General features: G+C 40.3%; 1 protein-coding gene across 1 annotated transcript; it reads right to left on the reverse strand.

Annotated features, from left to right (window-relative positions):
* Positions 1–1,665: 1,665 nt before the first annotated feature.
* wdr75 (WD repeat domain 75) lies at positions 1,666–22,894 on the reverse strand. Its single transcript, XM_022190233.2, has 21 exons — positions 22,759–22,894; positions 21,887–22,016; positions 20,486–20,551; positions 19,177–19,276; positions 18,514–18,638; positions 18,194–18,264; positions 15,951–16,067; positions 15,577–15,665; positions 15,229–15,387; positions 14,911–14,970; positions 13,687–13,802; positions 13,356–13,531; positions 12,931–13,088; positions 11,523–11,703; positions 9,643–9,737; positions 8,180–8,275; positions 7,186–7,355; positions 5,577–5,636; positions 4,970–5,116; positions 4,755–4,846; positions 1,666–2,970 (listed from the first exon to the last, which is right to left on the reverse strand). Exons 1-21 carry the CDS (start codon positions 22,842–22,844, stop codon positions 2,745–2,747), a joined length of 2,520 nt encoding a protein of 839 aa, XP_022045925.2. The 5' UTR covers positions 22,845–22,894; the 3' UTR covers positions 1,666–2,744.
* Positions 22,895–24,593: the final 1,699 nt, after the last annotated feature.

Below are 24,593 nucleotides of genomic sequence, written 5' to 3' on the forward strand. Positions count from 1 at the left end.
ATTTAAATTATTTTTTGGTCTTGACAAGTTGCAAAATAGTGTATTGTTCAGTTCCAAATACTGAATGTTAGTGCCCTTGTAGATACACTGTGATCTGAAACTTGTGATACACAAATGATCTTATTTTGCTTAAGAAATTTCAGGTTGTTCATAATGTTTTGTAAAAAGATAGTTCTTTACATGTGAACATTGTTAGAATGTGTTATTTTGCACTTAAACAAAGTCAAAAAATTTGGAGTTGTCATTAGTTAGCAGTTATGTTATGATTTTACTGGTCCGGCCCACTTGACATCAAATTGAGCTGAATGTGGCCCTTGAACTAAAATGAGTTTGACACTCCTGTCCTACAGTGACCTACAACTCCACTAATGACACCCTTGGGTCCAAAAATACACACGTCCATATAGTATTTCTACAAGCTGAAAGACACGTTACAAAGGAAATAAGCAGTCAGCACTGAGCATTTCCACCTTTAAGCGGCAGTGTAGTGGTGAAGCTCTCAAGCACATAGACCGCCATGATTCCATGTGTAACAAATCTCAAGAAACAGTTCTGTCATCTTACAGGGTGGGATTTTCTAAATTACTATTCATTTTTAGAATACATATTTTTATCCAAACTGCTCACAGGACTTTCCTTCAGAAGCCCTTTTCTTTGATTCTTGGTTGACTCTTGACCATCCTGGCCAACTGTCCTTCAGCAGCAGGTGATGGTTTGTGTTTTCTCCCTGATCATAGCAGTAACACAGCTGTACCATGCACTTAATACTTGCAAACAATGGCTTGCACAGATGATTTCGACTTTCTGGAGGATTCGTCTCTTGTCACATTTTCTGTAAGGGGATTGTCCAAGTCTGTTGATTAGGTCAAGGTAAAGTGGACTCTGAAAGGTCCATAGATAATACACATGCCCACAATGAATTGCAGTATGTTCCACTCCTTTCTGTTTGGCTGTAAGGGGCGTTTTAGAGAAGGTAGTTAAACATGACCTTTTACAGTTCCAGGATCAGTTTTACAAGCCCTAGATCACATCAAGTCAATAAAAGTACCGGATACAGCTTAGGATGAGGTAACATAAAGGATGGCTCAGTTTTATCAGCAGCAATTAAACCACTAACATCTGTCAAACACAGATCATGACAGAGCACATGAGATGATTCTTCAGCAGAGGGAGGCCCCCGGGCGAACAACAGCACCTCACTGAGAAAGGAACTGAAAAATGCTGAGATTAAAGTATACAGTCTTACCCAGCCGTGAGAACAAAATGTGATCCTCTCCTACGGAAAACCCTTACTCAGGACTTCAGCATTTGTTCCTCAAGAATCTGCAGTACCTGACTTTACAGCACCTATAATGTGCAGTTTTCCAGTTACACATTAAAATAAAGGAAGTGCAGTTTGATTTCAGAAAATGCAGGGAGTAATTGTACCACCAAAGATGTCAGCATGACATATTTTGTTAATGCCTGAATTCTTATCCTTTAGATGTAGGTCACACTTCAGCAGCTTATACAACAATGTGTGAAATATCACTTACATATATAACCTTCAGTCAACACAATAATCAATTGCATCACATAGGAACAATGGGAAAAGGCTGCGTGTTTGGACTCTGGAACTCACACTGATGTATACAAAGGTCAGAGAAGAGGCAAAGTCTTTGAAGCTGGAAGCATGAAGAAAGACTTACATTTTTTATTAAACTTCAAATAAAAAAAACAAGTTTGTATGAAAGATTTTTATCCTGCCATTGGACTTTATGTTGTAACCGACTCGTGGATGTAATTGGACACAAAAATACTTCAGTATACAAGAAAGATCAACAAATCTGATCAAAACAAATGATGCATTTACTGCCTTTATTATGGCATCTCAAAACCACCTGTGGCGCTGCATTTTGTTAGACAGTGTTGATCAAACAGGCATTCAATTTAACAACTCTAAGAGCGTCCTGGTGAAGACTTGGGGTTCTGACCATGTGGTTGTTGAATGAATGGTTAACACTCCTGTCACAAGCCAGATTTCCAAAGCCTAAAAACGCAGTCCAGAGGTGGTGCAGAAGTCTAGTTTCCTCTTAAATCACTTGAGATACAATATGCTGAAAGGTAAGTATGGTCAAACTATGCCAAAAAAAATAAAATACTGCATTTCCCAAGAACTGTAGGGAACACTACAGCACGCAGAAGGCTCCCATTTGACAAAACCAATATGAGAGACTGCAAATGCACGGATTGTAAAGAGTGGCAAGGTCATATCTCACAAAGACTAAAACTTCTGTGGTTAAATTTGCAACAGAGCTCATGTTTGCATGTGATCACTTGTGATCAATGAAATGCAACAAAAGACTTAGAAAGGGTCATATTCTGGTGTAGTTGAGTCCTCATACCCTAACACAGCCCAGAATTTAGCCCCCCCCAAAAAAACTGCTTCTGTAACACAATTTCTCTACAACAGAGAACCAGCAGTTTTAAACACAAGAAACGTAGCAGAAACTTCTATCCTTCAGGAGGGTAAAACCAACAGATATGTCCACAATGACCAACAGCTGCCAAAGCAGCAGATACTTATACAATCAAATATTTATCTTGTCTTTACACACAGCCTGGGCACTGTGTTTTTCTTTCCAGAAGCAATCCACTTTGTGATAATTCATAAAGCAATAACATAAAGAAAACTTCCCAGTGGCTGGTGAAAACCCTCTATAGGGACTGTCTGTGTGAGAGTCTGTTGCTGCACATGGTCGTGTTCAGGAGTCCAGGAGGCCTGCTAGCCAGCTGTGGTCAAGTTTCTTCAGCCTCCTCAGCTCTCTAACCTGGGCTTTCGTTAGGGTGGGGGTGGGGGCAGCAGATTCTGCTGCCTGGACACTCACTGCCGCCTGGTCCGGCCTCACGATCCCCGATTCCATTTCCTCCTCTGAATCCTCTTCCTCTTTCTCACTTTCCACTTCCTCCTCTGCCTTTTTGTTGTTTTCCCTGAGACCATTAGAACACAAATGGGAGGAAAAAAAGGTCAATGACTCTGTATATTTTCAGACATACAACAAAGCCCACATGTTCCTATGTGCACTGGTTTAGCCGGGATCTCAAGCTGCTGAATCATGCAGTGCCTCAGTTCCTCCAGTGTTTTATAGTCAGATCATGCTAACAGTATCAGGCCTGCAGTGATGAAGTTGCTGAGGTGTCATACATATAGATTTTATACAGTGCCATCAAAAAGTATTTGCCCCCCTGTAGAAATCTTCCATTTTTGTATATTTTTGACACTTAAATGTTCCAGATCATCACACTAATATTTATACAGATTGAATATTAGACAGAGACAACCCACAAAACACAGTTTAAATGATAATTTATTAAAGATTTACTGATATATCACCACTGTGAAAAAGCATTTTACCCCCAAAACCTAATATCTGACTGGTTCCTTGGCAGCAACAACTGCAGTTAAACATTTGTGATATCTTCTGATTAGTCTTTTACATCATTATGGAGGAATTCTGGCCCATTATTCTCTGCAAAATAGTTTTCATTCAGGTTAGGGTTACGTTTTTGGACTTTGACTTGGCCACTCCAAAACCTTAATTTATTTCTTTTTGAGTCACTCACAGGTTTACTTGCTTGTGTGTTTTGCCTCATTGTCTTGCTGCATAAACCATTAGTGTTGAGCTTTAGGTCATGAACTGATGATGGATATTCTTCAGGAGGTTTTTCTGATACAGAGCAGAATTCATGGCTCTATCAATGATGACAAGTCACCCAGGTCTTGTAGAAGTAAAGCAGCACCAACCATCCTACTACCATCACCATGTTTCACTGTTGGTATCATGCTCTTCTTGTTGAATGCAGTATTAACTTTACATCAGAAGTAGCAGACCCATGTCTTCCAGAAAGTTCCACCTTTGACTCATCAGTCCTTAAAATGTTATCCCAGATGTCCTGGGGCTCATCAAGACATTTTTTGCCAATGTCAGGCCAACTTCTATGTTCTTTTTGGTCAGTAGTGGTTTGCATCTTGCAGCTCTCCAGTGGGTGCCATTTTCTCCCAGTGTCTTCTTTATTGTAGAATCATGTAGATGGACCTTAACTGAGGCAAGTGCGGTCTGCAGATCGTTTGATGTTTGTCTGGGTTCTCCTGGAAGAGATGCTGCTCTCTTGTAGAAATGTTGGTTGCCACTGTTCCATGTTTTCTCCATTTGTGGATGAGGTCTCTCGCTGTGGTTCTCTTCAGTCTTAGCAATGGCTTTGTAACCTTTTACAGACTGATAAATGTCAATGACTTTGTTTCACATCTGTTCTTGAATCTCTTCAGAATGTGGCATCATGTGCTGCTTTTTGAGACCTTTAGCGACTTCACAATCCCAGGCAGGATCTATTTAATGATGTTTAGATTTAACAAGCCTGGCAGTAATCTGATAGGAATGTGGCTGGTGAAATTGAATCCAACTAACAAATGAATTTGGTCATTTGGCAGATTGTTAGCTAAGGGGGTAATTACTTTTTCACGTAGTGCAAGATGGGTTACACAGCATTATTTCGTCAAAAAATAAAATCGTCATCTAAAATCTGCATTTTGTGGTTTCTTGGGATGCCTTTGTCTTCCATTAAATATCTGTTTGATGATCTGAAACATTGTGTCTGTTCATGTTTTTTTTTTGTTTTACTGCTATTGCAGTCATCACTAGTTGAACATTGATTCAGAAATTCTGAAGAATTTCTGAAGGTTTAAAAAAAGGCTTTCAGACTGGTAGACCACTGACCTGGGGTCTGTGACAGAGATGAGCAGAGACTGCACAAACATGGAGCAGAGGAACGAAGTAGAGGGAAGGACGTGGGCTGGAGTCTGCAGAAGCTGTTAGAAGACAAATCACATCAAAACGATTGGTCAAAGACTACTAATGTCTTTTAGTTGAAAATTTTTAATGCTGATGCTTATGTACAAGTAGAAATGATCCATGCATGGCAAACTACCGACCTCTTTGATAGCCACAGAGCTCTGTGGTAAAGCTGTTCTCTCAGCTGACAGGCTGCTCACTGGATCTTCATTTTGCTGTTGCTGATGCCGGTGTTTCCCCAGCAACAAGTAGAATGGTGTCATGGCTACACTGTCATCAATCACAAGCTTGGAGAGGGGAAAAAAAAATCATGTATATATATATATATATGAAAAAATATCAATAGAGATAAGCCAGAGGTAAATCTTCAACAGATATTGATTGTGAAGATGAGGGAGAGACAAACACATATTTGGATATTTGAAAAGCTTCATGAATCTACAGAAGATTTGTTTTTTGGACAGGTATAGTACCACCTCAGACAGAAATAATAGACTGGTTTCTATAAATTCTTTCAAGAAGAAAACATATGAAGCAACAACTGAACACAGCTAACAGCTTTCATTTTGTTAGTTCTGATATGTTGTCCTTCACTGTTAGCTATCCCATATCAGCTCCAGTGGCTCCAGAGCTTGAAATATCCCTGTTAGCATGCTTGGTATGAAAGATTCTGAGGATTTAAGCAGCAGCCCAATTGTCTGCAACCCTCTCATGGCGAGAAGTGTTTGATGGACTAGTGAACCTCACCTGTTTGCTGGAAGCCATGAGCCTGTCATCCTCTGCTTTGGTGGTGAATGTCATGAGGTCCTGCAGAGGAAAGTCCACATCAGCAACAGCACAAACACACAGAGCATGTGCCAAAGTATTCAGTAGCAGCCCTATATATTCTATCACAACAGCAGTCCAAGGTTTATCAAGGATTTTTTGAGAAAACACGGGACTGAAACTCAAACTTTGGTTTTATCACTTCCCTGCAGACAAATGATTTCATTGAGTAGCTAGCTTAGAGGTCATCTACAACAAGGGGCAAAAAACAACAAATATCTTATCTCTTAAGAAATTACACAGTCATTATCCCTTGGCCAATCAGTAACAAACATGGCACAATATAAAAACCTCGAAGTGTAGCGCGTTGTTCAGACCACTCACTGCATTTCTTAAATTGCTGGAGCACAGTGATCTAATAGAATATGTAAAAGACAAAATCTGAACAAAAATAACTATAAATATATTTTAAAAATTGACATGTTTCCACAGAAAGCCCCTGGAACTTATTGTCTGTAAATATTCCAAGGACCTCAAGGTTTCTTTCAGGTTCTGTTACTTGCTTTTTCACGGCAGTCCCTTGGAAGATTTGAGAAAAACAGTCAGTTGATGTTTCAAAAAGTGAACAAAAAATTATGACAATTGTTGTTTTGAGGAGACTCAGATATGAGAGTCAAAGATGGTGGCTACTGACTTTGACAAATGCCTGGTGCATGAGCCCAAAAGCTTTTCTAGCTTCCACATTTGCTTCTGCGTTGCATTGTTCCCATTTGACACTCTGACTTTACAGAAGGTTTTGGGCTTTACAACGTGAATCCTTCATGGATTAAATATTCACATTAGTTAAACCCAACCTTGTGGGAAAATTTCATCCATCTCTTTGATAATATCGATCTATGGAGAAAATGGTTTGTTTGGTGGCAGGGATTTTTTTGCATTCCAAAACCCAGAGTGTCCACTGGGAAAATTAACAGGAAGGCTTAGTGTCAACACTGTGCCAACTGTCTTAATACATCCATGACCTTAACAAAATATTCAAGAAGACATCCTAAATGCAGATCACCCTCTCAAATTCCCACTGGATGTCTTTCTCTGCATAAATACTTAACATTTTAGAGGGGAAAACAATTTCCAGGGAACTTCCTTTCGACTAGATCACAAGTAAGTGATGTTGAACGAGGGCTCACTGTTGGGGCACAGATGGCAGGAGCTTTAGTCCCATAGACTACTCAGCTGTCTGGTGTTTCATAGAAACAGGGATTAAAAGTGACATTTGCATTGTGATCCAAGGGAAAACCATCAGAAACTAGGGTCTGAAATGGTGTACTGGTCTACAGTGATGCAGAAAAGTGGTATGGTACAGTACAAGCATGAATGCTTGACACCCACAGTGAGGTGCTCTGGTTGCTCTATTTGGGAGGAATTTAGTTCATCTCTCCAGAAGGCTTTCACAGACTTGTGGAATCAATGCATAGGTACACTGAAGCTGTTCTGGTGGCAGATAATGACCCGACATCTTACTAAGAATTGTACTGTTCTTTGATCTTAATGAAACATAAGATATATTTAACTAAGGGAGTTTTTTGTTTACCATGTACTGTGTAAGAAAGTGAAGCTGAGAGCGGTTGAGCCATTGGCCGTTCTCTTCACAGCTATCCAGCATCTTCTCTCTCGGGGCAAAGACAGCACGAGTTACGGTGCCTGAGCACACGGCCTTATGGGAAAACAGGGGCCGAGGCTCACTGGGCTTGAACACAAACACTGAAAGCAGAGAGGATAGAAAATCAGCAAAAAATCACTATTAGACACACAAAAATGAGTTCTGGCATAGTAACAGAAAACAAAAAAAGGTCACAATTTAACAAGTGTAATCATGCTACATTTAATCCACTGCAAGCAGCTTGTTTCTGTTTACTGATAATTTATACAGAACAACTTTGACCAATTTTGTCAACAAGCAGCGCAAAAAGCAGTTTGAAGGTGGTCAGTACTTGGTACAAACAGTAGTATTTTTAGTTCTATGGATAGCAGTGGTAGTCCACAACCTCAGTCTTGTCAGTAATGTCTTATCCTGCAGAATAAACTTGAACAGCTTTGGCGACTGCTTGATGTTTCATCTAGATTCACCATCAGGTCAAAAAATTATTTTTTTCCCCAATAGTTTGATTCATGACCCTTATAGCTAATGACATTTCCATCTTTGCAAATTAGCAACTTTCAGCATGCTAAAACATTAAAGAATGACGCTATATGTAGAACCTACTTACTTACTGTGAGCACATTCGTTTGCATGTTGATGTGACCATTTAGCTCAATTTAGTGCTGAAGCTGAGCCATGAGCATGACTGTTGGTGTGTCTTATAGTTACAGCCATGCATTTATGAGGCCACCAGTAACACACTGCAGCAAAAACAATGTACAGAGTCACAGTAACCTAGTTTTCTATCACAAGTCTGACCTTTAGCACTGGATGAGTTTCTGACAGGCCAGTCAGGTCATACTTTAACAAACTGATTTAAAATTTTTAAATTGTGGTTTTAGGTGAGATTGTGAATAAAGATTTGGGCACCCAGTTTAAAGCTTACAGTCGGTGCATCCAGCTTGACAGCAGAAGGCTGCCATGTTCTCAGAGAGGGGGTCAGCTAGCAGCAGGCTGATGTCCATGGAGGTGCTCCACTCCACTGCCAGACAGCACAGGAGACGAGAGAGGACAAGAGAAAACTAATGTTATACGTAGGAACTTCTTGAAATGCAACTTCAGCTGATTATTTGGACAGTAACTAATTCTAATTTTGCTTCTGTACATCACAGAGGATTAGAAATGATGCAATCACTTAGTGACTTAAGTGTACTTGTTCAACTTGAATGAAGCGCTTCGACAAAAAACGTTTATTCACAATTTAGGAATTACAAACACTTTTACATAGTTTCTCCATTTTCACAGGCTCAACAGTAATTAGACAAACTAACATTCATAAACATAAAGATTATTTTTAAAACCTAGAAGCAAATCCAGTGCAGTCAGTGACTGCAGGACCTCTGGGCCCCATGAACATCACCAAATGTTGAGTTTCTTCCCTTGAGACGTTCTACTTTAAACTGCTGTTTGTGGATCTGTCCTCCCTCAGTTTTGTCTTCAGCAAGTATAAAGTAACTCAGTATTTGAGGTCAAGTGACTGCCATTTAAGAACATTCCATTTCTGAGACTTCAGAAGCTCTTGAGTTGCCTTCACATTATGTTTTGGGTCATTAGCCCTCTGTATTGAATAGGGCCTTCCTGTCACTTTTGCAGCAGCTGACTGGATCTGGGCAGAAAGTAGAGCTGTATACATTTCAGAATTGATCCTGTTACTTTAACCAGCAGTTAATAAACAGCAGTGACCCAGTTCCATTGGCTACCATGCGGAAACACTTCCTCCAACATGTCGGACAGATGATGTGGTCTGCTTTCTTTTCTTCTCCAGACTCTTTTCCTTCATCATACACAAAAAGTTCATCTAGGTTTCATCTGTCTGAAAACTCTTGCTCCAGACCTGTGCAGTATTTTTTCTATTCTGTCTTTGCTGTTCTTGAGTGACACCAGTGGTTTGCATCTTGAGGGAAACTGTCTGTATTAACACTCATGAAGACGTATCTTGACTGACTGTAGACTTTGGTCTGTTCTGCTTTTTCAGCATCCTTCACTTTCATCGATATCTATTTGGACCACATCTTGCAAGTTCCCATGAACATAAAATGCAAATTTACTATTTGGAATAAAACCCTCACCTCTTATCTCATTAGGTTGTCATAAATAGCAAAGAAACAGGTCACACCTACACACGAGACTGCATATCAGTCAACCTTCCAACTACTACTGGGCCTGTAAAACTGAGGGACCACAGTAGGTAAAGAAAAACTATAAAGTCCACACTTCATTCAAAAGTTGATTTCTTCATTTTAAATCCACAGTGTTGGTGTACAGAGGCAAAATTACGAAAACTGTCCCACTGTCCAAATACTAATGCAGCAGCTGATATACATTTGAAATGTACAGAAGTTTTCTTACAGGAGCAGGTGAGAAGGTTCCAACAGCAAAGCAGATTTTTGGTGGTGGTTCCCAGCAGATACTTAGAACAGCTTAGTCGGCCAAAACAAAGATCCCTGATGGAGGAAAAAAAAGTTCCTTTGATTTTCCTGTGACTGTAAAGAATCTCAAGTGTAACCCCCCAACCAGGCATCTACTCACACCACACATATTTCATAGGATTATCTTTTGTGGACTTTTCTGCTTTGGGGGCTTCACATAGTCAAAAGCAAACAAGAGCTGAACACCCACCAAGAACCAAACACCCAGAAAATTTGTAAAAATCAATGAAGGGCAACAATTTATACTCCTAAATATCAACTTACATACAACTCTTACATTTCAATGAAAAAATGTCCCGTCTGGGCTATCTGGTTTATCCTGCCAGTAGCATATGCTTGTCTCAAAGATTAAGCCATTAAATGGCTCATTAAATCAGTAACTGATTAAATCAGTTACTGATTAAATCAGTAACTGATTTAATCAGTAACTGATTTAATGAGCCATTCGCAGTTTCACTGTACCGGCCGTGTGTACTTAGACTTGCATGGCTTAATCTTGTCAGAAGTTCTGTATCTGTTCTATCAGCCTTCACATTACTAATTTCTGAGGATACATGCAAAGTGTTAGGAGATAGTGAGGTGAAGGTCAAATAACTGACCCAGTTCTCCACATCTATAGATGGTAGTTATGTAAGTGGCACCAGGCAGCTGTCAAAACAGCTAACAATTAATGTCTTACCGTTTCCCCCCTTCAACTTTGAAGTCGTACTACTTACAAATTCCAATTCAGCCTTTCCAAAAAAGAGCACTTTTAAAAAGGCTCTCTGAGTAAGATTGGAGCAGAGCAGCTCATTGGTTACACAGTGTTAGTCCAGACAAGCTTACATTTATGTAAGATGCAACACAAATAAATGTGCATTTCAAGTAATGAGCAGGAGATATTTCTAGTCATGTTAACTACCTCCCCTTTAGAGTTTCTCAACAATGAAATGTTCACCTGATCTGGTTCCTATATTTGAAGATAATATGCAAGTCATCATGTTATTGTTTTTCTTGAAAATATGCTAAAAGCTGATTCCATGTTTTTAGAAAAGTGGTACAGAAACTAGCAACAGTAGTTTCGTGTCCTCAGTGACCTGAGGGCCCCACTGGGAGCAGAGAGGACTTCCGCCAACATTTCTGAGACTCCAGCAACATTGCGAAACTGTAGCCTGTCCAACTGTTTAGCTGGCTGATAGGCAGCTCTTCTTTAGCTCAAGCTGCCCTGTCTGCTGTGAGGAAAAACTCTCTGGACTTTTGCCTGAAAGGGTCGAAGAGATCCATCAGTGATGTATCTTAGCTACAATAAACTAAACTCTAAAACAGGCAAACATAGTGAGTCTGTGTACTTTAACTACTGTCACTTATAAGTTTTTTTGTTCTGAATGCGAGTCGTGATGTCAAAGTTATGAGTATAGCCTCTGCTTACAAAAAGAGAAAACACAATAGAACAGCACAGTAGCATCAAAATATGAATAATCAGTTATTCTATCCATAGCAGATTGTTTTTACCACAAGGTGAAGCTGTGATGCTTCCATATTAAGTCTGTAAGTTTGTGCAGTTAGTTACTACAATAGCTAGTTGTATATCTAGACAGTTTCTTTGGTTTTGTATATATATTTTTTCTGTGCATTTAAGTCTACAGATGTTTGGATGCAGAACTATGGATAATTAAAATTCAGTATAAACCATCTGACCAAGCATTCAGTGCTCATTACTAATACCTAACAATGCTGCAAACATAACCAGGTCAGCATGAACAGTACTGTGGTTCGACATCAGCTCTACTGACTGTGCAGGCATTTGTGTCCAAGTCTGACCTGATGGCTCCTGGCGGCTGGGACAGAGTAGTCAGAAGCTCCCAGGAGGTAGAGCTCCACACAGTCACCACCTCCTGAAAGCTGACGGCCAACAGAGAGCTGTCGGCTGAGAAACAGCAGCATTCAGGCACCAGGCCGTGATAGGTTCCGACGAAATCACACGACCAGGAGGGACCTTCATCTGCCAACCAATTCAACAAGAAAGAGAGTGGGAGACAGACAAAAGGAGAAGGGGATTACTGAGAAATACTGCCTGATTTGGCTAAAACCTATCATCTGTCTGATGTGTCGAAAAGCTAAAAGGGTAAAGCTTGGCACCAACAAATTGCTTGCTTCTTATTAATGTTTCCTTGGACTGCAAATGTGTAAAATCACACATTGCAATAATTACATAACATTATGATATGCAATAAATATGTTCTAGGAGAAATTCTAAATGAAAATATGATACATTCTCAAATGCCAAAAAGTCATTTAGTTTGTTTTGTCTAATGGCTACATATAATAAAAAGAACTAAAGCTATATTACAGTTCCTTGCTGAAACATTTGTTTTAACTTGCTTAACCCCAAGATCCACGAATGGGTTTGAAAGGCATGCAATGTTCGAAATAAGAAAGAAAGAAACAAATTAATAAAATCGCCCAAAATTAGATAATTTATCAAAGCAAGAAAATGGAAAACACTGAAAGAATAGTTGAATTACTTGAACTAATGCCTCATGCACTGCTCTGCAGGAAAAGTGCAACTAACCTAAGCTAAATATTGTTACATGCCATCAAAATCACTTCATTTTTCACATCTGAAAAGGTAACCATTTGCACAAACCAAATTCGATAAAAGCCAAAACATGTTATGCTCTTTGGGACAACCAAAAATCCATGATTCACTCAACTGTGACCGACAATGACACAACAAATATTTAGGGACTTTTCAGATGAACTGGGCTGAACTGCAGACTGTGCTTATAGAAAGCAGAGGAGCATGGAAAAAAACACAAGTAATAAATTACCTCTAGTATGTAGAGCCACCACTTTTTCCAGTAATGGTAACAGCTGTGGGCACTTGGAAAATAAATAATCTAAGAAATACTAGTTTCATTTCTTTTTATGATTTATGGCATTACTTTGTTATACTGGGCAAAGTACATTACGTTTCATAAGTTAGCAGAACTTTATGTGACAGCAGCAAAAACACCTGGAAACTGCATGGGGTTCATAGAGTAAAAACAGTTACAGCTATAATGAAGGGAGCTCACACATCTATGCATTTACAGGACAACATATAATTCTTGAACAGGAAATTGGCCACAGGTGGATACAGAAGGCCACAACAAAAGAACACAGTATCATCAGACTTTCACTGCTCAGCCTCTTGGTTGACTACAACATCAGACGCTGAGCTACTCACCCTCTGTGTGGGCTGGTGTGGCCAGCTGCCAGGCTTTGAAATGTCCGTCCTTGCTGGTGGAGACCAGCATGGTGGTCTGGCTGTCAGTGGCTTGGCGAAAGCACATGGCTGTAATCCTGGCCTCGTGGGGCGCTGAGATGGTCGTGTTCAGCACAAAACTGCATGTAACACAATTTCGGTTAGAGACAAAGAAAGAAATAACTAATTCCTTCTATTAAAAAAATAAAACCCTGCTTGACAGGACTGACTGACTGAGTAGCCAAATAGTTACAGCACATGCCACATAACCCAAGCCTGATTCCAACCAGGGCCTGTGTTGCATGTTAGATCCCCATCCCTTGGGCTATGTTTCCAGTCTGCCTCTTCACTTGAACACACAGAAAAACAGTCTAAGAGGAAAGCAGTTATAACTGACATGTCCGCACCTCTGCGTTTGTTCATCAAATGCCCACAGTTTCAAGTTAACCTCTAGCTCAGCAGATTTTTGCTTTCGTTCTTCTACGGTTGCTAGCCAGGTGCCGGAGGCATCGAATGCTGCTTTGACAACCTCAAACTGCTCCAGGCCCAGTTCATGAATGTACTCCTGCTGCACTATGTCCAGCTGTGGGGAACACAAAGGTGACAAATCAGAGCTTATCTATCAAGCTGGCTCATTCTTTAGACAGGGTTGAACTCAGGGGTAAGAAAAGCATATGTCAATAAATGGGACATTATGTGTGACACCTTTCAGCTCAGCTTCAAAAGCAGAGTACTTACATTGTAAAGCAGTTTGTCTCGTTGAAGGGAGTAGAACTGTAGGTGTCCTGGTTTCCCATTCAGCACCAAAGCTTTGCTGCGTGGGTCCACAATCAAGTCTGTCTGGACATTTTCTCCTGCACCCCGACAGAAAGAGAACACAAGCAGATAATTCAACAGGTTCAACCTTCTTCTGTTTGTCATCCAAGTAAGAATAAATTATACACCTACAAATTTTACATTCTTTTCTCCTGGGTCAATCTGCTGAGACAATAAAACTACAAGACGTAACACAAAACAACGTATTTTTTCTAAGTATGGCATAAAAGACTTGCTAAAGAGGTCATTCTGACAATACAATAAAGTTAACAGTGGTAAGTCCTTTCTGTCTGAGTGAATTTGTCACGCTTCGTACATGGCGATTTTTTGATACAGCAGCTAAATCTAAAATAGCAATTAGAAGAAAACAGCAGTTAGCATCTGTATAAGGACTCTGAGTTGTTACATCCTACCAGCTCTGATGTACAAATGTGAATCTTGGAACATAAATAAAAAATGTCAAACAAAATCACTGCAGCAGAGATGTGGTTTTACAGATGTACATATTATACAGCCAGAAAAAGCAATGAAGATGTTTTAAAATGACTAAACACAAATTATATGCTATTGAACAAAAGCAGGAAACAGCAAGCAACATTTTTTGGACACATCATAAGGAAAGAGACCCTGGAATATATCATAACAACTGGAAAAAATGATGGAAAGAGAAGCCGAGGCAGATAGAGAATGAAAAAGATAGATGGACTGACATCATGACTACACATGGAATGGGCAATGGTCTCAATTCAGAAAGCAAAAGATCAGATCAGACGGAGAGAAATGACCGCCTACGCTGAGTGGCATGGCACTTGATTGACTGAGTTATATCTGGCATAAAAGGAACCACCAGGGGGTTGTTTCATTACTTTCTTTTGTTCTGGTGATTAAACACAGCACTGTGACGATGGAAATTCAAATTTACTTCATTGCAACCAAAATATTTTTTATTTTCTACAGCTTCACATCAGCAATATTACAACTGAGGTGACTGGTTTATAAATGAGGCTGAAAGCACTGGTTGGTCACGATCCTTCACTCTTGTAAGGACGATTGTTCTCCTACAACTGTAATCTATGTTATTTATGCACCCATACAGCTTGTTTATGATCACTGTATGTGCTGTTGCCACCTACAGTCTGTACTCACCTTTGACCAGGCCCTGAATGACAGCTGACACTTTAACACAGCTCTGGATGATTGTGATCTCTAAAGGAGAAGACACAGAGGTCAGTTATTGCAGTCTTCCATTACCAAGAAATGACTAAAGAAAACCTACATACACATGTCACAGCTTCAGTCATTACCGCAATAAATGTTAGCTCTGTCACTCAATGACAAGTGAGCTCCTTTCAACAAAATGACATACATTCTACATTCTGGCTCCAAAAAAGATTATATACACAGCTGTTTACACTATTACCATAACTAGAATCATTGTGTGTGATACAGTTTACAGCTTCTTACTGTTGTCACTGTGTGAGGTACAGAACAGCGCTCCATCAGGTGAGACAGCAATGTGTGTGATGGCAGCACCCAAGCGGGGCAGGAAGTCCCGCTGACTCTCTTGGTTGTAACGCCACTGGACCAGCACCGACTCCACACCTCCACTCAGCAGGTTGGTGCCTGAAGAAACAAAAACAGATGGAGATACAGAGGCAGGGATGCTTTTAGTCTTTGTTCTGGTGAACGACCAATAAAAACTAGTCTTGACAAAGTGAGAAAACATTCAGCACACTGTGGGAAACAGATTTGATTTCAAGCTAGTACTAAACTATTAGGAAAAATGAATACATGTAATTAATACACAAATACCTTCTGGAGTGAAGCACAGTGAGCTCACAGCGTTGTGGTGCCAGTGCAGGGTGGAATATGTGTACTCCTTCTTATGGTTAAAGTTTCTCCTGAGTGGATAGACAACAATGTTAGAGAAACAGGAATGTATTGTTAGAGATATTAAAACAAAAATAATCCCAGGTAAAATCATATCAAATAGCCTAAAAGAACAACATTAAACTGGGCCATGAAGTAATAAAACGGTAAGTTTCTTTCACATCATGCTAGGGGAGTGGAGTTCACTGCTGCACTTATCAGAACAAGACATTCAAAACAAGTGAGCAGCAGACTAAACAACTGTACAAAACTATCACCATGCTGTGTGTGAGAGTGTACGCTCAAAGGTCACTCACCACAGGCGAATCTTGCCATCCGCATGCCCCGTGGCAATGCAGTCATCTTTCGGGTGACAGGCTACGCACGTGAACGTATTCAGGCCTCCCTTCTTGTTGTCCTCTTTAAGGGAAAACCTAACAACCCACACAGGGACAGATGTTTGGGGTTATTGAACATTTTCGTTAGGGATGGTTCGATCCGATCCGCTGGATCGATATCGAGTTCGATCCAGGCCAAAATGACGGGATCAAGCATCGGAGTTTTATATTACAACTCGTTCGATCCGATCCATAAGCCCAATCTATCTCATATCCTCATCTTCATTTTTCACGACATGCCGTAACACAGACGAGCTGTTGCCATGGTTGCCATGTGCCCGTGTTTTCGTCACGTGAGGAGAGAGTGAACAGAAGCAGGCTGCAGAGCTGGTCATGTCTGCCGTGTGGAATTACTATATGCGAACGGAGGAGAAAAGTAAAATAGCTGAGTGCAACGTTTGCAAAATGAGTGTCTCAAGGGGTGGCAGCAAAGCAGGACATTTTAACACAACGAACTTAATAAAGCACCTGCAGAAGCGTCATGGAAAGCAGTACGGAGACTTTTTACAGGCGAGTGCAAAACAGAAAGTGACCCGCGGCAACCATCGTTGCAGGAAGCACTACAGAAGAGTACAAAACTCGCTCCAACGCCAACATATAACAGAGGAAATTGTCGAGTTCATTTTTCTGGATGACCAACCACCTTGTGTGGTGGAAAATGTGGATTGTTGTAGTATTTTCGCGTGAACGTGTGCGCCTTACGTTTCACTCTGTGGCCACCTGATGGCTTTTCTGTTGTACGTTTACTTTTTTTTGTTGTTGTTTTCTACTGTTTTTCGGGTTAAATGTGATTAAGTAGTGAACTGAGGACATGTTTTCGTGTTAAATATGATTAGGTGACAGGTCTCTCCTCCTGTCCATCCCACCGGTGTCTAAATGGCATCAGGGGAGATCCTACGCTGCTCTCAGCTTCACTCGCATGAGAACGTTAGGACAAGGTTTAATCGCCAGATATTATTTATATTCCATTAGTGTTGTACACGTGTCAATAAATAATAATATAATTGTTCACTGTATTTTACATACAGTACAACATCAGTGGCTGTATGCAAAAGAAGAAAGACACTAGATTGCACTGTTTACCCTTGTTTTTCTGTTTTTGTTTTGGTGCAGCAAATCAGGTGTATAGCCTAGATTTTTATTGTTTTGATTGTGTGTCTTGAGAAGCCATGTGCAACTTACTGAATACTATCTACATTGTTCTAGTGGAGATGCTATTATTTTATGTTAATTCATATAATTATTATTGGAGTCTTGCAATGCCATTGAGGTGTAATGTGACTTTTCTGTTTATACACTGGGATTATTTAGTTTAATTTAAATATGTGCACCAAGTTGCAGTTTTATTTCAAACATTTGAATGGTGCAGCTGGGTCTGTTGTGTTTACAAACGCTGTTAAAAGCGATATGAGCTTTAAGTTGTAATAAAGCCACAGCAGTTACACATAACTTGTTGTCACATGTTTTCCTTCTTTCTTTAGGGGACCAGAACAGGTGCTGTACAATGAACGTGGTGTTTTTAGATGTCAGTATCAAGCAAATTACATCCATGTATTATTAACAACTTTTAGAATGACAAAAAGAATCATATCGGTATCGGATCGGTATTGCCCGATCCTCAAGGCTGCAGTATCGATATCGGTATCGGATGTGAAAAAGTGGTATCGAGCCATCCCTAATTTTCGTTTTTGTGAAAATGTGGAAAATTAGGGATTTTAGGGTACAACTGCTCTCTTACTCTGTGGCCAAATAGGCACAAATGTTACAAAACAAGTTATGTTTTCTTTAGATTTAAAACTGAAAGCAATGAAGAGTCTTGGTTTGAAGTCTAAAATAAATGTACAATCTGAAAGGTCGAGTCAACAAGTGTAATCCACATCACTTTTGGTCAAATTGTGTGCGCACTGAAAACATTCTGGTGATTGGATAAAGTCTGTAAATTGTAAACAAACAAAGAAACTGATTCACACAACACTATTTCAGTGTGTCCAGTGTATATTAAAGCTTGTGCACAGAAGAAGGTGAGGAGGACAGTTAATAGGAGACTGAAAATGTGAGCAACAGTAACGGTAAACCTGGGACACACTAACTATCTGAACAACAATTGTTGATACCATCTTTAAGTTCCATCTGCACACTTCGTAAGTGAAAAACTGGCTTACTCATATGACTTCTGCTTCTTGAAGAAGAAGACTTTCAACTGGAAACCTTTAGCTGAAGCAATATATTCCCCCTGTGAAGACAATGACAGTGAGTTAAGATCAACACAGGAAAAATGCTGGTGCCAATCTGAAGAGCAGCATTTACCAAACCAATGGCACTATAGTCATCAAAAGCTTATATCTGTCATATAGTGTATTCATTGAATAAGGTACAGTCACTCAATTCATGTTCCCTTTTCCCACAGTTGCATTAGGAACTAAAGCTATAGGCAGCACTCAGCAGAAAATATTGTCTCGTGGACATTTGGCGGTCTGCATACCCCTCTACCGAAGGCGATGTCTGCAGGGTTGGAGCTGACACTGCTGAGCACAGCAGAAAGTTCTCGGGACTCCACCAGCTGATCTCCACTCTGAGGCAGATGCACCGCAACCAGCTGGAACAACTCTGCACATACACATGCACACACAAACTCAGCCTGTTGCACATTCATACTCAGAGACCTCTAACCCAGTTTGTGTACTGACATTGTGTGTATATAGAGACTGCTAGTTGCAGTATCAAAACTACACTTCTGTCTTGGAGGCACAACAATAAACAGGCTCAAATCAACAGATGGACAGTACTTAATTTCACCATGAATGTCTCATTAAAATTACTTCCCAAAATGTCACATAAACATTTAACACCAGCATGAACACATCTAATGGTCTCAGTCTGGATATGTCAGTGACATTTATTCTAATTTTATCACTTATTTCAACAAAAATCCAGAAAACCAATGCAAAACCATTTGAATAATAAGCTACAGGAAGTAGTGGTGGAAAGTTTTCTGAAGACATCGAGCATGCCAGTTATCCTGGTTTTGGGTTCAGACTAAACACATAAAAATATCCACATTACATTTGTTTTACTGAAGACCACAGTGTATCTAAAGCTTAGGCATAAAACCAGTGAAAACTGTGAGATCAGATGTCACACCTACCAGATCTTTTGTCACTAAGCATGGGGACAACGATAAAGATGACTCCTTCATGGTTTGCAGATGCGTAGATGGAGTAAATAGGACATCCGATGACATAAGTCTGGAAGAGATCGAGCTGTCACACACACATCTGAGAAAACACAACACGGGCTCTCTCTGAACCCTATGAGCTATTTGTAGAGTGATTTTACGAGCCTCACTACCAGCTTGTCATCTTGGCCATTAAAACTGCTCGTCATATCTTCTTTTTTTCCCCTCCAAAAACAGTCTACGCTATCAAGATCGTCAATTATTTGACAATGCTTGCAGAGTTCTCAAATTAGTCTTTATAGGAAGGAATAAACATTTTGTAATATGATCTAGTTTCTACATGTAAAATGCAGACAGTAGATACATCTTTTCATAATTGTATAGGAGAGACTATCCTTTGATGGCAGGAAACTATGACTTTGTAATCTGGAGAAATAGATGGATCGTGCTTAACTAAAATAAACGTCATTGTTTTATTTAGTGAAGTTTTCATGTGCAGTAGGTGACAAACCAGGCATACATTTTCATTCCATAGACATTATTACTATTGTTTAGTTATGTAATGGCAAATTTCATGAACAAGTGTAATGGGTGTGGAGATGGACACAGAGCTATATGGAGGTTGAATATATGATTAAATCTCAAGGAAATTCAAGACTAGCTTTTCGCGGACACATCATCGTCATCACATCTTGTGGCAATAAGTGCTTCGCAAGCAATTCTACCAAGAAGGAGGATTGGGAATTTGTACCCAAAATGCATTCATCTTGTTCTTTACGCGCATGTCACACACAAAACTGTGCATGGATCTCCAAATTAAATAATACAGGTGAACTGTGACACAAGTGCAGTTCTGTTAAATTAACAGACACAATGTAGGTATTTTACAATATTAGATAGTAGTAAATAGTAAACACAGTATAAATTACTCCACACACTAGGTTGTAAACTTCCCATTTAAAGACAGCAACAGGAAAGCATGGTGATAGTTTGGTGTATGTTCCTAAAACATTGTTTATGAAGTTGAAAGATGTATAACATGTAAATTTCCTCCATTATCCGGCCATACACAGCTGATAGTAGAAAAATCAACCTGTTTGCAGACTAGCTCTCATCATCCACTTCCAGATCAGGCTAAGTGGTAAGTGTTAATATGGAAAACTCTCCATGGAACATACAAACTGAGGTAAAGTGGACAAGGCAAGTATGTGGAAGCTGGAGTGGGATGATAAACAATAACTGCAAAGACTGAAGACAAACAGCAGGAATCAGCTCTCACCTTGATGAGAATGCCGTCTGTGAAGTCCCAAAGTCTGACAGTGCCATCTATTGAGCAGGAGTAGACCTGCAACACAGTAAGAGTACCACACGAAAAGAAATATGTGACAACTAGAAATATGTAGCATATCCCAACAAAATTATCTTAAAGCTATTTTACTTCTAATACTCAGAACTTACAACTGAAATGTTTTCTCTCATCTATTACAACACTGTTACTCATCACTATGGGGCGGCATAGCTCAGTGGGTAGAGTGGCCGTCTCGCAACCGGAGGGTTGCGGTTCGATCATGTCAAGGTGTCCCTGAGCAAGACACCTAACCTGATGGGGCGTGGTTAGCGCCTTGCATGGCAGCTCCCGCCATCAGTGTGTGAATGTGTGTGCTCCAGGGGCGCTGTACCGTGGCTGACCCTGCGCTCTGACCCCCCCAGATGGGGGGATATGCGAAAAAAATCAGAATTTCCCCTCGTGGGATTAATAAGGGATATAAAAATAATAATAATAATAATAATGATAACAATAAAAAAGTGCTTTCTTTCTATGTGCATATAGTGAACTGGTAGGAAAAACATTAAATGAAACGGCGTACATTGACAATAAATATTGGGCTGTATTTAATAAAACTTAAAATTTGAGGGACTTAAATTTTCCCAAAACATCATCAAATCACCTCAAATTTACAGTATGAGTGCTGCTAAGTTGAATTTAGGCACAGAGGAATCCCTGCAATTTGTTAGTTAGTAGTTACTAGTTACAATTACATGTTAAGTTTTTCATCACGCTGTTATGGCCAGTATTGATGTGCTGTCTGGTTTTGGGTGGTTTTCTGTTGGGCCTTTTTCTAGGGAGATTGCATGTGTGGATTCAGCAGCGGCTGTTTGAGTCTCTGCAGCACACCAGCTGCCAGCCATTCCCACTGACGACTCCGGAGTTGACGACCTACACTGCAGCCCTGTTCTCCCTGCCTCCCGACCTTCCTGATTGGGCCACCCTCCAGCTCCCCTCCACCTCTGACCAACCAGACACGGCCACTGCCACACCTGCAGGCTGTATACCTGCAACTATGCTGTTAGTTGGGGCAGCTGGTATTTGTGACCAGTCCACCCTGGTGCCTCTCAGTGTGTGATCATTTGTTCGTACTTTGATGTGTTTTGGTCTGTAGGTATGTGTGGTTGGGTTGGTGGGTACCACAGACCACTTCGGTCTGTAGACACTCTTGGTGGATCGTAACACACGTGTAAGTGTAGGATACTGGAAACTGTATATAGGTTTTGGGCAATGATTAGGAAAAGGTTCAATCTTTAAGTTAACTAATTCTGTGGTTGTACTTCAACAGCCTGAAAAGTCCTTTTTACAGCATGTTGCATTAATTTTCTGAATAAATACAGAAAAACACAGTACCTGCAGATGGTTGGAGGGTCTGAGCAGCACACCTGTCACCAGGTCAGTGTGTCCCTGCAGGTCGTGGATACACTCCTCTGTGGAGGTGCTGAAAACCTTCACACAGTCTCCTGAGGTGCACAGCAGGAACCTACAGCAACATAAACCAGAGGCATCATTAGCCCTAACCGTCTGAAGCGAGAGCCTGAAAGTTTTATAAAGAGCCCCAGCTCTATCTAACATTTCACTCATGCTTTAAACCCGTCTGAAATTAGATGACATTGTCTGATCAAAAACCCAAGTTTTCTACATTTTATGCATACTCCCGCTGCATCAGCAAAGAATAAAAGGTCTGGACAGAAAGCACCCTGGCCAGCAGCTATTCAGCCTGCTGCCATCAGGGAGGAGACTCAGGTCCTTAAAATGCAGGACAAACAGGCCGAGAAACGGTTCTTACCTATAGTCCATCAGACTTCAGAACTCAAAACAATAACGCAGTGTCGCTTTTAATAATAAAGCTAGAGACTATCAGGTTAAATCTAAAGCCTGCAGGATTTGGGTTAGCATCAGTTTTTCAAGATTGTAACACCACCTCTGGCATAAGCCGTGTATTTTGTAAAGGATTTACACGTTTAAATACCAAAAGACCGTCATGTATTCGTCTGTAATTATGTATATTTGGTCACAGAAAAGAGAGTATCGCAGAATCAAAAGAAACTGGTGACATTATTTCGTAAACAGCAGGAGAAATATCAACAGCTAGCTAACAGTTTATATTGCTTAAGCTAACGGCTAGCATTAGCTTTAGCTCTCTGGTCAATAAAAACTGCATAAACAATGAGAATCTCTCCCAACTTAAAGTAAATGTTTTCGGACTGAACGCACGTACTAACCTTGAATCATTTGTGATGACAGGCTGTCTGAAGTCTATTTTACTGCCACCTCGGTGAACCACGCGGATATCCCCGTGTTCAACCATGTTTTCACTGGCGTCAACTCTCACCTCTGACCGCTGCTTCCTGCGCTCATACAGAAGATTTACCGCCACCTGCTGGACGGGAGTGTGACTGCAACACATAATGAACAGCTTCTCGTAAGGAATTTATGTTTTTTATCTTTCATGATGTCTGTCCAAATCGTATTCTGTTTGTTTATTAATCTGTACATTCAGATAGTTAATTTAAATATTCAGGTTTTAAATCTAAAACTGAGGCGACAGTAGAGTATTTTCTTTGTTGACTCTCTGTCTACATATTTGTGGGTTTTAGGTTATGAACTTCTATTGTTTTCTTAATGGACAGGTGCTCTGTGTTTAAGTTATATCGCCTAAACTCTCTTTTTTTTCTGACACCACCAGTTTCACATAACCCTCATTCCACCAAATGAAGTTTGTCATAATGTGAAATTCCTGCCTGTTTATTTTGTTTAAGAAATATGTGGTCTTGTAAGTTTTCATTTGCTGGTAATCACATGCAACTAAAGCAGTTTTATTGGATTTATTTATTTCTGCTTCTTCAAGCCATTCCTCCAATGTGACGTATAGGCTAGTATTTGTAAAACCCACAGACTGTATATAAAAGATCATTTTATTTATATATAATCTATTGTCAATCTTTGCAGTAAAACATCTTCACTTCAACTTTCATTTGCTGTTTATAATTAGTTACACCCAAATGAAGCATGTTGTAAATGTAGATTTAGTAATCATTTGAAATTAAATTACAATTGCTATCTTAAGTTATAAGAAATTAAGTTCAGTCGACACATGTTTACAATATGAGTGGTTCCTTAGTCTTCTTTTCTAGTCTAATAATTTTTTTTCCATGTTACCTTGTCCATATGGTGTTTTTTTGGATGCTAAAAGACGCATTGAAAGCAAAATAAGCACAACACAACACCTGAACATTTCACCTAGAAATTGCTGTGTACTAACAACATTCTCTAACCCATGGATAGACCTTCTGGTGTTTCATATTTGTCAAACTTAAAGCTGCTGTCCGGAGTTTGAATCGCAGCGTCTCCCAAAACACTGGTGGTCCCACCCTCCCTCCCTCTGATTTCGCCCCTTTATTTGTGCATGCGCGCAGTACATGAGAGAAGTGCCCGGAGTGCTGCAGCATCTCGCCTGTTTTGCTGTTTTCCCCTCTTCTACATTTAGTACATTTAGTAAATAATAAAGGAATTACGTTAGAATGCTGTATTGAGTCTAACTTGTCCTAATACCAAAATAACATGAATCTGCTAGGACGAACTAGTAAAGTTTCAATATGTGATTACACTCGTGTATCCCTCTCAATGACGTTTATCAAACTTAGTGCATTTACACGTGTATATGTGTTACATTGTTTATTTATTTCTATCTAGAGTTCAGAATTGCATGACTCCTCTGACGAAGAGTATGTCCCAGACGCCCCAACATCTTCCTCCAGAGGTCGGGCATCTAAACGAAGCCGTCAGGTGGGCTATGGAGGCCGTGGTCGGGGAGCGAGGCGAGCACCCCGACCACGGCATCTAAACGAAGCCGTCAGGCGGGCTATGGAGGCCGTGGTCGGGGAGTGAGGCGAGCACCCCGACCACGGCATCTAAACGAAGCCGTCAGCCGGGCTATGGAGGCCGTGGTCGGGGAGCGAGGCGAGCACCCCGACCACGGCATCTAAACGAAGCCGTCAGGCGGGCTATGGAGGCCGTGGTCGGGGAGCGAGGCGAGCACCCCGACCACGGCATCTAA

Source organism: Acanthochromis polyacanthus, chromosome 14 (genome assembly GCF_021347895.1).
Source record: "Acanthochromis polyacanthus isolate Apoly-LR-REF ecotype Palm Island chromosome 14, KAUST_Apoly_ChrSc, whole genome shotgun sequence".
NCBI lineage: Eukaryota > Metazoa > Chordata > Actinopteri > Pomacentridae > Acanthochromis > Acanthochromis polyacanthus.